The sequence below is a fragment of the Carlito syrichta genome, unplaced genomic scaffold, assembly GCF_000164805.1.
Source record: "Carlito syrichta isolate Samal-C Ts95f unplaced genomic scaffold, Tarsius_syrichta-2.0.1 Scaffold305696, whole genome shotgun sequence".
Taxonomy (NCBI): Eukaryota; Metazoa; Chordata; class Mammalia; order Primates; family Tarsiidae; genus Carlito; species Carlito syrichta.
Genome location: NW_007249792.1, coordinates 296,681 through 313,811, shown reverse-complemented (window position 1 = coordinate 313,811; position 17,131 = coordinate 296,681). Strand labels below are relative to the sequence as shown.

At 34.1% G+C, this 17,131-nt stretch overlaps 1 protein-coding gene across 2 annotated transcripts in view; it reads left to right on the top strand.

Annotated features, from left to right (window-relative positions):
• Positions 1-17,131, top strand: part of SEMA3C (semaphorin 3C) — a 181,838-nt gene that overhangs the window by 151,738 nt on the left and 12,969 nt on the right. For both annotated transcript variants that reach the window (XM_008062412.2, XM_008062413.2), the window contains exons 13-15: positions 8,391-8,479; positions 11,457-11,498; positions 14,621-14,778. In XM_008062412.2, coding sequence (XP_008060603.1) covers positions 8,391-8,479; positions 11,457-11,498; positions 14,621-14,778 — 289 coding nt within the window. The remainder of the gene's footprint in view (positions 1-8,390; positions 8,480-11,456; positions 11,499-14,620; positions 14,779-17,131) is intronic.

Genomic DNA, 17,131 nt, shown 5'->3' with positions numbered 1-17,131 from the left:
TTAATTTTTAGCTGATCATCCTGAATTTGTTTGGTCTTGTTGTATTCGTTAGAATGCAGATGCACAAAGCAAGTCACTCCAATTCTGCAGGACTCAAACTCCAACTTCTCTCCCTCCTATATTTTACCAGGTCTTGATTATAGATTTTCTTAGGATAAAACTAAACTACGTCTTAATCTAGAATTTGCCCCTTATTCTCAAAGTTTTGGCCTTTTTTTGTGTAGGCTGGATGCCAGAAGTTTTAACAAGGTGGTAATGAGATCTGAATGAAGCCACACAACAACTTCACCCAGCTTTGTTCTTCTCCCAGAACTGCTGAACTTGTCACTATAATCTATCAAACCTCTAGTGGCTTCATCCTACAAAGACTAGCCTAGAACTCAACTAGAGATTCACTGGGTGTTTCCAAATGGATTTCTGAAACTCCTTTCTGAACAGCTCCCTCTCTCTCCTACTCTGTACCACAGAATTCATTTCCTTCTGCTACCCCAAATTTTCATATCTGCCTCCTCACCTCATTGAGAACACCATACTCAACTTGGATAACAGCTCTCTAAACCTCTGTTGGGAGATTGTTCCCAGGCATAAAGTGCGGGATGATTATGCAGATTGGCTTATAACCTTTCTTTTAGTTTTGCACTGCCTGTTATCAACGAAAAATAATATTCTCATACAATTTGCTTAGTTTTATATTTGTTTACTGCAGTAGAGTAGTATCAGTCATGCCATCATGGTTAATGGCCACAATATACTCCACAAAGATTTTTCTGATTACATTTCTACCAAAGTGCTTGAAAATGTCTATGTTCTTATATCCATGCCAACTCTAGATTTTACCATTCATTATAACGTTTAAAGAGAAATTTATTTTTGTAATTTCATAAATCATATATATGTATCTACTGTGATTTTTTAAAAACTTATTTTCTAGAGTATTTTAGTACTTTATAAATAAATCAAATTTAGATGTTAGTGGAAAATGTATTATTTTAGCTAAATTTGGCAGAAAGAAAAAAATAATTAAACATATTTATGTAAAAAAACCCCAATTTTGTAGTTTTCTTTTTGATAAATACAGAAAACTACCAAGACATGAAATAGGTTAGAAAGAATTATACTGTGTCTCTCATGATTTGTAAATGTTTGAGCAGATGTATGTTTCTTCTGTAAAGCTTATTTAATATGCAGCATGTCCAGAATTTGTAAGTCTGTGGTCTGATGTGAGAATTAGCATCTGTATTTTTAGTAGACTCCCCAGTTGACTTAGAGTGAGGTAATCTGAAAGCCATGCTTTGAGAAACTGTTTATATAATTGAACATGACTCTAGGTGCTAAAGAGCCAAGTGAAATTATGGTTTCAGCAAATAAACTTGAAACTCACTGGATACTCTATTTTCTTCACAATACAGAAAAGGATTTTAACCTTTTGAAAGGTTCTGCAGCAAAGAAATGTGTTTAACTTTCGTTAGTCCAGCAGTTTCAAATTTATTTGACCCTGCAAACTCTTAAGCATCAACACACTTTGGAAGATGCTGATTAGATAGCTTTTGTTCACACAGAATTTCCAAGGGTGTCCCCTCATATAGAGATATTTGAGATGCTCTTGATTACCAACTGGGGCTCTAACTGCCCCAGGGCTGAAGCTGAAGGTGTCAACATCACATCTTTTTAATTACCTATTCAAAGTGCACCATGTGAGAAACTTAGCTAAGTATGGAAAACTATGCTAAATGACCTAGTTTAAAATACTTTATTTTTCTGTAACAGGGTGCATGCATAAGTAGAATGTCACTTATTAAAAGTAGATCCAGTGAACTACTAATGAAGATTTTACAGACTCATGATTCATTTTGTATTCTGAAATTTTAAGAATTACTATTAAAAGAATGTAGCAGCAGTTTAGTTACTTAACAGAAAAAATAAATCTCTTATGAATGGGTATTTTAATTATTATGAAGTAAGGGAGTCATTTGTTAATATCTAATTATAGAAATTAACAATGTAAGATATCTAGTCATATTTCACTCATATTTATAAAGCTTTCATTTGCCAAAGATTGTGCAGAGTATTTTTTTGCTTTAAAATTATTTCTTTATTTTAATAAACAAGGTGGCTCAGAAAAGAAGAATAAACAAGAATCACCTTTTAATAAATGTGGTGGTTTTATCTTTTCTACTACTAGTTTTAATTAATAAATACTAGAACTGATTATTTCAGTTATTTACCCTTAAAGTCATGCATGGGGTTGCTCAGGTTGACATCCAAAAGCACTATGGTAAAGAGAGAAGGGAGGAAAAGGTTGAGTATATGACTTTGAAATATGTAAGTTTGTCTTACTAAAGTGAATACGGTTGTCTTTTTACTCTACTGAAGTGAATAAGGCTGGCACAAACTGCTACTAATTACCAATAACTAGAATCAAAACTAGCCACATAATTTGCAGGGCACAGTGTAAAATGAAAATTCAGGGTCTCTTGTTTAAAAGCTATTAAGAATTTCAAGGAGGTGACAGCAAAGATTTTAATCAAGCAGGGAGTCCTTCTAAGTACAGGAAATTGTGTGACTGCAGCTCACATACCCATGAAGCCAGTCTTGCGTAGAACACTTTTATAGTTAGCAACCAGTGGAAAGGGACTGACCAGATCTGATTAAGGAGACAATGTAGGTGACCAGAAACCCAGTGGCAAGCAGACAGTTTGGCACATCAGTCTCCAGGGAAACCCTCTAAGGATTGTTTAAACAAGACCCAGGCGATAGATACACAGCTGACTATTCAAATGAGCTGCTGGGTAATGAGTTATGTTCAATCACTTGTTTGAGACAGCTAGCACGTACTGTACTATAAACTCAAACTGACCTCTTGGCTGGAGACACTGAAAAGCTTTAAGGATAATATTTCTGTGCTCTCTCATGTTAGGAAGAAAAAAATATCTAGATAGTGTTGAGTCTATTATGTTCTCTTTGTGTATAGATTTTATTATGCAAATCACATCTAAGATTTGCCTTGCCTATTTACACAGTGCTTTAATGTATTCAAGGGTATCTCTGTTATCAATACCATATAGATAAGCAAATTGAAGTTCAGTAAAAGAAAGTGACTACAGTAATGTCAAAATTTAGGAAGATATCAAGCTATAACTAAAACATAACTTCCACTTATTGAGAGTGTACTATTTGCCAGTCACCGTGCAAGCACTTTTCATGTATTGTTCATTTAGTTTTTATTCATCAAGATTCTTTCAACTGAAAGTGACCACACACATCTTATTCAAACTAGTTCAAACAACATACAAAGGGGGACCCCGAAATGCTGAATTATGCTTTAGAGAGCGGGCCCCTTGTATAGGCCTCCCCTGTTAGTGTTCGGAGTAACCCATTGGCCTCAGTGTACCTGCTAGCATTGTTGGGAGAGGCTGTGTTCTGCTTCAGTGAATTATTTTTTTCCAAATTCTTTCAGCATGTTTGCTGATTTCATAATGGGTGATTTACACAAACAACCTGCTCACATGACACTGAGTGTTCAGCAGTTTTTGACCAAAAAAGGCATGACCTCCATGCCCCACCCTCCCTACTCACCCTAACTGAGTGACCTTTTCGTGTTTTCTGAAATGAAATAAGTCCTCAAAGGGAAGGATTTTGCTGATGCAGAGGATATGATACAAAAAAACAGCAGAAGCACTAAAAGACATCAAAATTGATTAGTTCAAAAATGTTTTGAACAGTGGAAGAAGAGATTCAATAGGTGTATTTCATCAAAAGAAGAGTACTTTGAAAATGAATGAAGTTTAAACATGTAAGAATAATTATACAATTTTTATAAATAAATTCTGGCTGGGCATGGTGGTTTATGCCTGTAATCCCAGTTCTTGGGAGGCAGAAGCTAGAGAATTGCCTGAGTCCAGGGTCTCGAGACCAGCCTGGGCAACTTGGTGTGACCTCGTCTCTACAATAAATAAAAAAATATAACTGGGTGTGGTGGTGCACGTCTGTGGTTCCAGCAACTTGGAAGGATAAGGAGGGAGAATCTCCTGAACCCAGCAGGTCAAGACTGCGGTGGCCATGAGTTTACCACTGCACTCCAGCCTGGGTGATAGAGTGAGACTCTGACTTAAACAGTAAAATAAAAATAAAATGAAGTAAAATAAATTCTGGGGGTTTTTGGGGTCCCCACTTTGTATATATATATTTTCTTTGTTTATCTGGAAAATCCAGAATGCAGCCTCAGACATAGCTGAATTTGTGCTAAAATTATATTGTTAGGAATTCACTTCATCATCGTTAAGATCTGCAATTCTCTGTGTTGTTTATTCTCCAGTGGATTCTGTGTATGTGATAGCGAGGATGGCTTCAGTACCGCCAGATTTAAGATTTGGACACTCCTGATCTCAGAAAAAAAGACTCCTACCTACCTGATTTTAAGGGAAGCCTGGGCCCCTACATATTTCTAGGCCCACTCCTGTGTGAATCCAGGGGTGACTGGATTCTTATTGGACAAGCTCAAGTCATGTGGGTCTCCATGGAGCTGTAAGAGAGGAAATATCTTTCATAACCATGTAAAACTGAAAATGAAAGAGATGTTTTTTCCGGAAGGTATCGTAGGTGTTACCAAAAGAAGGGGAAGTGATTTTGGGTGGGATTAGCAACAGATGTCCACTATAAAATGTATGATTATTGTTTATGCACTGGTAAAGAAAAAAAGAAGAGACTGCTTCACTGTAAATATATCATAGGCCTGGTGCTTTTCCCAAGGATGTGAAAGCAATATCCCAATTCTGCAGAACAATAAAAAAGATTTATAGTTGTGACTACATTAGGAATATCATTCTCATCACCCCCAGAAGGAAGACATTTGATAACTATATTATCATCTTCAAACAAAAGGACACAGACATGGCTTTATGTAGACATAAGTAATCGGGAGTTTTATGGCCATTCTGGAATGCATATCTCTCAATGACTAACATTTTAATGGGAACACACTACTCAAAAAACCATAAATTCTAGACTGTGAACTCTTGAGTCGTATCCCTGTGTATCTTTGTGTCTGTACCACCAGACTCACTAAAGGAACTCAGTGACTGCTTGTTAAATCAATGAGTAAAAATAGAGGAAAGACAACTTAAGACCATTGATTTACTCAGTAGCAAGTGATACAGCCCAACAATACCTAGAAAGTATTTTCTATATCAGGAGCCCATCATTACCAGTGAAACAAAATAGAAATAACTAAAATAAGGAAAAAATGAATAAACAAAAGTGGTATTCTAAATTTTATTGTGAATAGGTCAAAAGCAGGCTTTGCATTCTCTTTTTATAGCTCAGTTTTATAGTTCTCTTTGTACACTTTTTCATAAATGGCAAGAAGAAAGTGTGTTTACTGTGGGTCTTATCAGAAGAAAATGGTGATTTGTGTAAAGTTTTTCTCTCATATTAAATTAAAATATTGGGTAAAAATGGAGTCAGTTGTCTCAAATGAGAGTACTTAATTGTTTTCAGAGCTGATCATTTTCAGGGAATCTTTGTAACATGAATAAATTTTAATGAGGTTTTATTGGGGGCTATGTTATACACAGCCTCTGCTTAGTCTCTTTTTATAGAGTGAGTATAGTTATCAATAATTTATTATATATTTTTGAATAACTTCAAAAGTGGAATTGGAATTTTTCTAACATGAAGTGATAAATGCTTAAGGTGGTAGATACTCCAATTACCCGATTTGATCGTTGTACATTGTATACCTGCATCAAAACATCACATGTACCCAGAAATGTATGCAATTATTATACATCAGTAATAATTAAAAATAAAAAATTTTCAAGAGTTGCAACAACAACAACAACAACAACAAAAAACCTCACACAGAGGTCTTTGCTGTTGTGTAGCATGGTTATGATTCATGTAGCAGGGATCCATAAAACTCTGTCATAATTTATTTAAAAAACAAAAAACATGTTCTTTATGATAACATGGCCTAAAACAAAGATTTTACCTGTCTAGTCATCTTCTGATTCCTCTATCTTCCCTCATGCTTACTAATTTATTCAATAAATATTCAACAGGAACATATGTATGCACACATGCATGTGCTTGTATACACACACACACACACACACACACACACACACACACACACATTATCACAAAAACCTTGTCCTAGCTGTCACAATTTTATGACTTTCAGATTAGGATTTTTGCCATATTGTATTCCCCTAGAAGTTTTCAATTTAATAGAAATTGGGGATACCTCTAGTCATATTCATCAAATTTTAGTGGGACCATGTCTCTGCATGGCATCCTCAATTCTTTTTTCTTTTTCTTTTTTTCTTTCTTTTTATTTTTATTTTTATTTTTTTGAGAAAGTGGGACTTATTGAGAGGACAGAAAAGCTCCTACAGTGGGAGAGGACCTGGAGAGGTTGCTACTCTTTTTTCACTTCCAAGTTTTACATGTGCTACATACCTTCCAAGTCAATAGCCCAAATTGTTATCAGGCCTGATTATACGGAAGCTGCTCAATGGAACAGAGAAATTTCAGAGCTTTTTAATTACAACTTTGGGATTGTTATTAAACCATACTCAAAGAGTATGGTTTAAGAAGTGGATTTTCAATTACAGAGTGTACTTTGAAACTTCTTTTTTTTTTTTGAGTTGGAGTCTCACTCTGTCGCCCAGACTGGAGTGCAGTGGCCGCTCCCGGCCACCGCAGCCTCGACCTGCCGGGCTCCGGCGATCCTTCCGCCTCAGCCTTCCGAGTAGCCGGAATTACAGGCATGCGCCACCACGCCCGGTTGATTTTTTGATTTATTGTAGAGATGAGGTCTCGCTGCCCAGGCGGGTCTCGAACCCGCGGGCTCAGGCAATCCACTCACCTCAGCCTCCCAAAGGCGCGGGATTACAGGCTGAGCCACCGAGCCCGGCTGTACTTTGAAACTTCTAAGATCAAGTGCTTATACTTTGTAGCTTCACAAGATTCAGGGATTGTTCTGGGAAATTCTCTTTCTCTTACTTTTTAGAGTAAACTTTTTTTATTTAGTAGGTTTTATTTTCTAGTGCTGAACCTTTTAAAGTTGAGTTTATTTTTTTGATAATTATTCTGTATCTTTTAATTAAGTTCATAAAGACTGTAAACATGAAATAGGATCTTTTTTGTCAGAATAACTATTGCTGTAGAATAGAAGCCAATTTGAGATTTGAAATTTGTGGTATCAATCACTAAATGACTCTTAGTTGTAAAATCCCGTATGATTTAGTTCAAGTTAACTCATTGACATTTCTTAACAGAATTTAAAAATGTATCTGTTGATGATTATCCTTTTTTAAAAAAATTATAAATTTAGTTATAATTTTAAAGAGTATGACTTAATGCTTATAATACAGCTTACTAATTATTTTAATAGAATCATCTTTTATTTAAATGAATATATTTTTATTTTCCAAGTTATTCACAAATTTGCTTTAATCTCATATTGCTAAATCTCAACTAGATTATTTTAAACCTAAAATGTATATTGTTGGTAGAGTAGCATAATTATGTGCATAGATATCCATGACTATATGAAACCACCTTAAATATAAGTGTTGACATAAGTAACAGTTTCTGTATGTATTACATTTGTTTGGGCATCTCTGTTTTTGGCCATGTGTAATTGGGAAATATGAGTAAATTTCTTATTTCCTTTAGCTTATTTGTACCATCTAGTTTCAGAATTTCTTCTATATTTTGATACTATTCAAAGAAACATATTACAAAATGATAAATTAAATCATGAAACAGTAGAATTAGGCTACAAATAGGTGTCCACACCTACAGTGAAATCATAGTTATGCTTCCCCTGAAAATTATTTTGAGTTGTGAGTGAAACATCTTGCCACGTATAAACTCTGTCAGAGCTACAGATCAAATGTCAATTTCCCAGTACTAGTGATTTATAATACAATTATTATAAAAATTTATTTGTAGTAATCTTTTTGTTTAGATAATGAAATCATTACATGCTAATGTTAACAAAACAATGAGTGAGTTACATTATAATGTTAGTATGGAGGAGTAAGTTATATTCTTAATGACCAAACATAAATTTGCATACTATATTACAAGAATACACATTTGTTTCAGAACTTTGACTTAAATCATTAAGAGAGTCTTTCCTTTTCTCACAGTTATGGCTACACAGAGTATGTGCAAAATATCTGAATTTACATATGTGAGATTTGGAATAAAATCAGCATATTACAAATGGTATTAGCTCAATATATACAATATATTTCTGATGACTGAATATGTGTATACATAATATTCTAAGTTCTAAGTCAGTAGTCTTATGTCTAAATGTATTTCCTTACTTTAAAAAAAGTCTTGTAACATCTCACTTTTTTCTTTCTTTAATTAAGATCGAGGAACTGTCCAAAAGGTGGTTGTTCTTCCTACTAACAGCTCTGCCAGTGGCGAGCTTATTCTGGAGGAGCTGGAAGTCTTTAAGGTTTGACCATCTCTCCTATTAATCTCAGAACATGCATGATGAGTGGAATTCTTTAATCTTTCAGCCACTTGGGAGAAAAAAATATTTTATAAAAGATCAAATGAATGAGTGTGGTAAATTTTTGAGGGTAGAAAAACACCAGATAAAATGAGAAATAAGGAACAAATATTTTTGTAAAGTATTTCTTACATTTCAAGTTATCGTAACATAAAAGGACGAGTTTCTTTCCAACTATCATCACAACTTGAAGAATTTTGGTCATCATTAAATTTAAAAAATGAGTTGTAGTGGTCAAGGTCTAGAAGATTTTTTCATGAAAGAGCTTTTATCATTTGTTTCACAAGCCTCTGAAACTCAAATGCGTTTACATTATTGATTGTTAGATAACTGTTCTGATATTTTTTAAGCCAGCAATTCCAAGAACAGCTGCTTTGTCTTCTCTTGTTTTATTGCTTTTAATTCAGATGACACTCTAGTCAAAACAAATGTTGTCTCTTTGCCAATCAGTACAGTGTTCTCTCAGAACTTGAGATTGCATTGTATCATTCTCCTTGTTCTTGAATTTGAAATTAACAAGAAAAAGAAAACCAAAACACAGCAAAGAGGATAAACAGAGGGATGCTGAGTCCTATAAGATCTCACCTGATCAGGGCAGAGTGCATGTGCATGTTCTTTAAATATCTGCGAGCCAGGAGAGGGCATTTGTGGTGTCCTGCCATGCCCCTCTCTCCTTATAATGTCAGTCACTGTAGTTCAAGTGGTCCTTTTTGTCTGTATTTGGAAAGATGGATGAAGCACAGCAGAGCAGCTATTAGAATTGCAAATAAACTTTGACATGGAATCAATCCTGCTGCAGAACACTGTTTCCAGCTTAACCAATTAGGAAACAGTGGCGCAGGGAAAACAAAAGCCCAGAGTCAATCTATGACTGAGTAAAAGTAGCACTTCAGAACTGCCAGTAGCAGAATATTGCTACTCCAGCAAGTTGCTTTGCTTAGCTGAGTGGACTCAGAATGTATTGACTCATTTATATAGAGTCCCAGGGTCACAAAAATATTGACTTCATAAGCGAATAAGTGATTAAGATGCAGTGATGTTAGATTTTGCTAGTACATTTTAAATGTAAAGAAATATTTTTAAAAGAATCAAATATAAAATCTGAGGAACTCTGGCAAATTTCCTAGTATGCTATTAAATTTATAATTTTAATGTTAGAGTTACTTTGACATAGGTTCTTTGTGATTAGTATGTTAAACATGTGCTCATAAAATAACATTAATGATGTTTAGTCAAGTGCTTTTTCCATGCCTTGTTTTGTAAATAAATTGATTGCTTCGCTAGAGTAACCTAAACCACATTATATATAAAATATTTTTTCTCATTCAACTCAATAGAGACAACTTAGCTGGCCAAAGTAACACAAGGTACCTTATTTTGGAGTTTTCTTGAAGATAGCAAAAATGTCATATTGCAACACTTCATTTTTAATACTGAAATATCTTTTTTTATTATCAGGAAATGTTAATTGAGTGAACTTGACACAAACCCAAACATAAAAGTTATGGAAAGGTCTTAAAGAAATATGAGTTATTCTGACCATGTGCTAACTTCTTATGGGCTGTTATATAAGTTATGCTGGTGTTATCATCATGAAGAATAAACTCTCAGTGGAAAAAAAAGAGTCAGTCAAAATGCATGTGGGGACATCAGCCCAAGAGTGAGACCAAAAAAAAGTCTGAGCTTTCTTACTGCGTGTGCCAGTGATTGATAGTGCTGAATCAGGAGACACAGTTCCCAAATACAGTTACTGTTTTCAACATGGTGTTTGTGTCATATTTTCTGAAGTGAGGCAAAAATAATTGGGTGCATATGAACTACTGTGATGAGCATGTGAGGAAATAATGCATTTAAACTGAAAAATGTTTTTAACTATGTGTCATACTGATATAATTCAGAAAATTCAATGTATCTTTGAAAAGCCAGGCACTTTGTTTTTATACAGTGAAGAACCATAGTATCATCTTTTAGTTCTTTTTACACATTTTCTAAAAGTACATCTGGTCTCCCTAAGCTTAACTTGAATTGGAAGTATGACTATTAGTTGCTGCCAAGCTGATTATAAGTTGCAACGTTAGTGTGTGTGTTTTTATAAGGGATGATCAAAAATTTTTGCAAAGGAGAATTAGAGATCTCACTGCTTTATCTTTCATATGTTTGTAAGTACATGCAATTCCAGAAAGTAAAATGACTATGAGTACATTTGCTTTTGAGAACTTGTTCCCACTTGAGTTATTCAACTAAAACTCATGAAAATTCATCAGGTTGTCAAAAGTCTGCATTTTAATAATTAAAATAAATTAATAATGTTTAAGAAGTAAAATTATGAATAGAGTAATTTTCAAAAACATTACCATTTTAGAAAATGCTTAGGTTCTTTCACTTATTTACAGTTATCAAAAGGGATCTTTTCTAACAATATTTCTTTGTTTGCAATAATGAGAATTAATTAGTATGGTTCAACTTAATACATCTTTCTAAAACAATACTTGGCAGGTGAACAATAGTGTCTTATACAGAGCCCTTGCAGTTGTGGAGGAATTGGATGGTGTACCATCCCACAGCTGCCCCCACCTGAGCACCCAAACCTGATTCCAAGTTACTTGTTGGATTTAATATTCCAAAATATTTAATACTCCAAAGCATACTTTCTTCAATTATCTCAAATTCTCTTTTCTTATTCCAATGACTATATTTATAGATGTGTTTTAATTACCACTTTTTTTAGGTATATATCTATGTAATAAGTCCATCCTTAGTTTCCAAATAGGAAATTTATTTTATAGACAAGTATATGCACACATATATGTAGAGAAAAATGATAATTTCTTGAGTTTTCATAAGAACGAAAATTTCTTGAATGTAAAATTCTTTTTAAGGATTATTTGAACAACTAACATGATATTTTCTAATCTTTTAGAATCATGCTCCCATAACAACAATGAAAATTTCATCCAAAAAGGTACAAACTAAGCTATTTTTATATTTCTGCATATTAAAGTGTTTTGCTATTATGAAAAAGTATATTTTATACCTATGCTAAGGTGAAAGATTAAAAAGTTAGTTTTAGTACTAACAAAATAAATAATACTGCTTAAAGTACACCACAAAATCATCTTTAATTTTGATGTAGAATTTGCTAGCTATTAGTGAAAGACTGAGTAGGTTTATTTTTGTATAAAAGTTGGTCAGAACATATATGCAGCAAGATATTCCAACATTTTGTGTATCTTATATTCTCAAATATTACAATGTATGAAGCCAACTAAAATAAAAATAATCTTTCTAAGGGAAGATTTTAGCATTGTGTTTGGGCTACCATAACATCACAACATGCTCAAGGGCTTGGAATGATTAATCAATCCTCTTTTAAGCTCCTGCTGTTGTCACATGTTTGAAATGTGCAATACATTCTTTTCTGCTTATTTTTTAAAAGTGCTATTTCCTAGGATATATACATGTCATCAAAAAAAAGCAGAAAGTCTCAAATCTAAATGTTCAGAATTTTAGAAAGAAATATTTGACTATGATTATCAGAGATCTTCGAATTAATCTTCTGATTTGTGCCTGCACGTGAAAATATACAAAGATTATGGAAATGAAAAGCACAATTCGATATCTACATGACCGTGCACCTTTCCAACTTCCAAAGGTGTTATCTTAAAACTAAAGTTTTCAGGGAGAGAGTAACATAGTCAAAGTAGAATAGGTTTCAGAGTAGTATTGCCACGTTTTTGAATCCCAAGCTAACCATAAAATTTAGACAAAGCATTTATGTTCATTGACTTAACTTTCTACGTGTGCAAAGTAATGCCTTTCTCTCAAACAAGTTAATTTATATAAATTACCTAAAATAAAGTGAGTGCTCAGCAAATGCTGTCTGAAAGAGCCTGTGACTTATTTTTCTTAGAATATAGAATAAAGGTTTTATGTCTTAGCACAACTGATTACATAATTTTAGTGTGCATCACCATATTTGGTCTGTTACAGATGAAGTAGTATTTTATAGTCACTCTTATACTCTTTTCACTTGACCGAATTTTATGAGGAAAAATAAATAAGGTACAATGGAGCTGAAGATCTCATCTGTAAAAATGTTTGTATGGTGCATAACAAACATTTTCCCAAGTAACATGAAGCCATTCGTCATTTTGCTTAATGTCCTAGAGAGCTGATCTCAAGTCAGAATTGTCTTTGAAGTCAGCAGGGAAGCCCTTTGTTTAGAGTACTTTAATGGAATGAGAAAGTCTCAGAGCAAAATGCAAAATGGACACAAAGCCAATCGTGTGACACAGTAGCCCTATGTACAAGTTTCAGCTTATTTGTAGTTTACATATTACATCTGTCTTTAACATCTTATGTTGTAGATAATTAAAAATGTTTCACTAAAACAACTAGATTCAAGGCAAGGAGGATTATTTGGTTTTTAAAAATTCATTTGTAAAACTACATACTGCATTATTTTTTCAGTGTAAGAGGACAACATATTGTTAATATCATTTTTTATATTTAAATATCTCAGTGTTTCCTGATTTATTATTTATTTTACATTCCTTTATTTTTTAATTTGTTCTTGCACTCCATATAACAGAAAATAGCAGCCTTTAATAAAACGTATATGATCAAGAATGAAACTGCTGTATCCTTTCCGCAAAGAAACTAGTATCCTCAAATATTTTTATGAAGCTGATACATTTACTATATTATTTCCTAAGTTACTCAATAAACAATTATTTAAATTATTATTAAGCATTTTAGACAAATGGTTATTGTCAAAGCATGCAGTTGTTTTCTTCTAGTTTAAATGTCTCAACTGGGGATCAATCAATTTCAGCACAGTATTTGAAAAATCAATTGATCTGAATAAAATAATTAGATAGAATAGAGTGAGATGTGATTCAGATGATTAGAATTGAAAACTTATAGATTGATAGTTTCTTAATTGGTGTTTTACTTTACTGTTATTAATTAAGATTTCTTGAACACTATTATGCCAAAATTTCACACATAAGCCAAAATTTCATACATAAGCCAAAATTCCACACATAAAATTCCAAGAATTTTATGTATGGATAGCCCTTATAACATTTATTTCTTACAAAAACTGTATACCAATTTTATCAATGAGGAAACTGTGATTCATAAAAGTTACACAGTAAATTTGTGGTCAAGTTGAAATTTGAATCTAGGAGGTTGATCTCCATAGGTGGTATAGCAAAAGTGTCTCTATCATTTAATTTTTGAATATATATGTATGCAGGGAGATGCACAAACTCCTTTACATCCATATCTATTCAAGTTCTAGCTTAGGAATTCTCTGCTCACTTGAGTTATAGTAGTCCTGTAGAGAATTTTAAGTGTCAATTATAGAGTCATTCCTTCAACTCCTCAGAACCATTTTATGCACAGCTAAGGGGATCAGAATATTATCTTAAGAAACTGTTGCCATCCTAAAAATGAAGGAAGATTAAATCTTTATTCATCATCCTCAGGGTGATGAAATTCACTGGGTCAAGTAGAAATTTTAAGACATGGTTAAATATCAATACTTATATTCTTCTAAATAATGTTAACATTGTTTTAATTAGTAATATACTACTTTCAAAGACATGTGACCTCAATGTTTTCATCCATTATTTACTATTTCCTATTTTTTTTTTCTCAACTTAAAATTTCTTTATTTTAAATCTGATTTTTCAAATTTACACAGTAATGTGTTGGCAGACTTGAAAAATATGAATGCTTTTTTGTGCTTTGCTGAGAGACAGCATTCAAAGAAAATGTGATATATTTGCTCAAATCTGAGAGAACAATGAATCCCAATGTCTAAAACACATTACCATTCTACATGGTACTCTGAGCTTTTTTTTTTTTTTTAAACAGGAAAGAGGTAATGTTAGAGGCATATTAACATAGGAAAATTCTATTTATTTTGGCTTTATACCCTTCTGTGTTTTGCCTCACATTTTTAGTTCCTTTCAAAATGAATCCAAGGGTTTGTGGGCATACATTATAATGTGTTCCTGCTGAAAGTTGTCTTTTAACTTCCACATCTGAAATAAATCATCATCATTCCTTTAACAGCAACAATTGTATGTGAGTTCCAATGAAGGGGTTTCCCAAGTGTCTCTGCATCGCTGCCACATCTACGGCACAGCCTGTGCTGACTGCTGCCTGGCACGGGACCCATACTGTGCCTGGGATGGCCATTCCTGCTCTAGATTCTACCCAACTGGGAAGCGGTGAGTACTGCACATTCAGCTAAAAATCAGAACATATGTCACCAGACAACACAAAAGCTCTCCACGTCATTAGAATCAGTTCTGTTGCTGTTTAAAACACACACATACAATAGTAGAAGTAGGAGCTGTGCTTAGCACCACACATATTCTTTTAATGTAGAAAATGGCATTGCTTTAAACTTGAAATTCTCATAGACATTGTAATTACAGAGTTAAGCACTTTGGAAAGATTTATTTCACCCTTAAAAGCTCCCCTGCAATACCTACTCCCCACCCCACCCCCAAGGACCCAACAGATATTTCAAGTAGCATTTAACTTGTTTTCTTCTTTACATAACCTAATTTATGTCTTTTTTGTTTTATATGCTTCAGTGTATCCTTAAATCTTACCTTCCTAGGGTTTTTCCACATTGCTTAATTATCTTGTAATCGAATGCTTCTTCTAGTTCAAGTTACGGTAGTATTGTTCCAGGATGGGTACCCTGATTTGCTTTTAAAATCTCCATGACCATGTTCTTTCCTTAGAGTGGTGAATATGTGATTGCTGATTAGTTAAGAAAGAATGGCAGTCTGAGGTCAAGTCTCTTTTATTTAAGCAGAGATTTGGGGAACTGCACTAATTTGCACCAAGTTGGAAGGAACCACTAGTAGCAAAATTGACTGAATACCAAAGAATATGCAGAACTCAGGGTCAACCAAGGTCATAGCTATTTCAGTCATACAGTGATATAGGTAATGATGGGTGTCAAGGCCAAAACCTTTGAAAAGTAGGGTCAGCAGAGGGAGCAAAGAGTAGCAGCCATGAGCACCAAAGATCTTTTTAGTAAAGCATTGGGATGATGGTGTTTATAGCCTTTATACTCTGTATTCATTTGAAGGTCTTCATATATTAAAACAGCCCTAACACTTTCAAGTGTCAAGAGCATTCTGATCCTCTTATTCATTAGTTTAACAAATATTTATTATGGTACAGATGTTTTCCAGTCATTGTTTTAGAAGTTAGGCATCTAACATGTATAACAACAACAAAAAGACACAAAACTATCTTAAGGAATAAAAATTCTAAAGAGAAAAGACAGTCAATAAGGAAAACCTCTACTATGTAAAATAATTATAAGGTGTATGAATTTTCAAAGGGTAGAGAAGATAGGTAGGATGTGTGGGGATCGGGGGTTGTGACATTAAATGGGTGATTAGGGAGGGCCTTATTGTGGACATAATATATGAGCAAGGACTTGACGTAGAATAGCACCAGACATTGTCTGTCAGAAGAGCATTCCAGGAAGAGGAACAAGAAATCTCTAATGCTGCAGTATGCCAGGATTGTTCAAGAAACAGCACCAAAGCTAATGAGGCTATACTGAAGTGAGAAAAAAATGATAGGTAGGAAGAAATAAGGTCAGAATGCCAGATGATGTAGGGCTTTTATGTAATTGAAAGACTTTTCTTTAGAGTTAAATGGAAAATGACTGGGAGCTTTTGAACATGTGAGTGATATTTGACTTTTGTCTTCAAAAGGTCAGTGGTAGATTTGGCTTGCATTGAAGCCCCGGATTGGGAAGAGGTTAAAGGCAGGGTGTAGGAGCAGTGAGCAGAGACCACAAGACAGGAGGCTACTGTAGTAATCTAGGTGAGGTGTAATGGTAGCTTGTACATGAATGATTGGGGTAAACATGGCAAAAAGTGGTCAGATTCTTGAGAGAGCTCATAAAATCTAGTTATGTATTTTGGGAGGTTAGAGAAATAGAGTCAAATATGATCCAAGTTCTCAGAACTGAACATTAAGACATATGTAGATACAGAAGAGGAAGATGGTGAAAGGAACAAGTTTGTAGAGAGAAAGATGATGCTAAGTTAATGGTGCCTATGAGCTGCTCAAGTGGGGTTGTAGAGTAGGCAGTTAGAAATATGAATCTGGAGTAGACGAGTGACCTGGATGATCATTTGAGAGTCTTCTATGTATATAGACATGAGAAGTGATGAAGTAATGAAGCCTGTGTTGGTAGGGACATCTGAGACTCTTGAATGCCAACCACTCTGAAGGAGCATCACCCAGATAGGCCTTTGTTAAAGACCACTCAGTATCTTGCTCTGGGGAAGACTGATAGCTGCTTCTCTAAGTGACTACATCCCACAATGCCGCTGTCCTTTAGTTATCATTTAATTATGGGTGGTGTGTTACCTGCACAAGTAATAGATAAATACGACATACTGCTTAAGAGTAACATGGAACAATGAATTTAAATCTTTCCCATAGAATGAATGACTAAATAAAAGCATGAGAAATGAAAAGAACTCCCACTCTTTACAACAAGAGTCTTCTGTATATGCATTCAAAGACTCCATGGTCTGT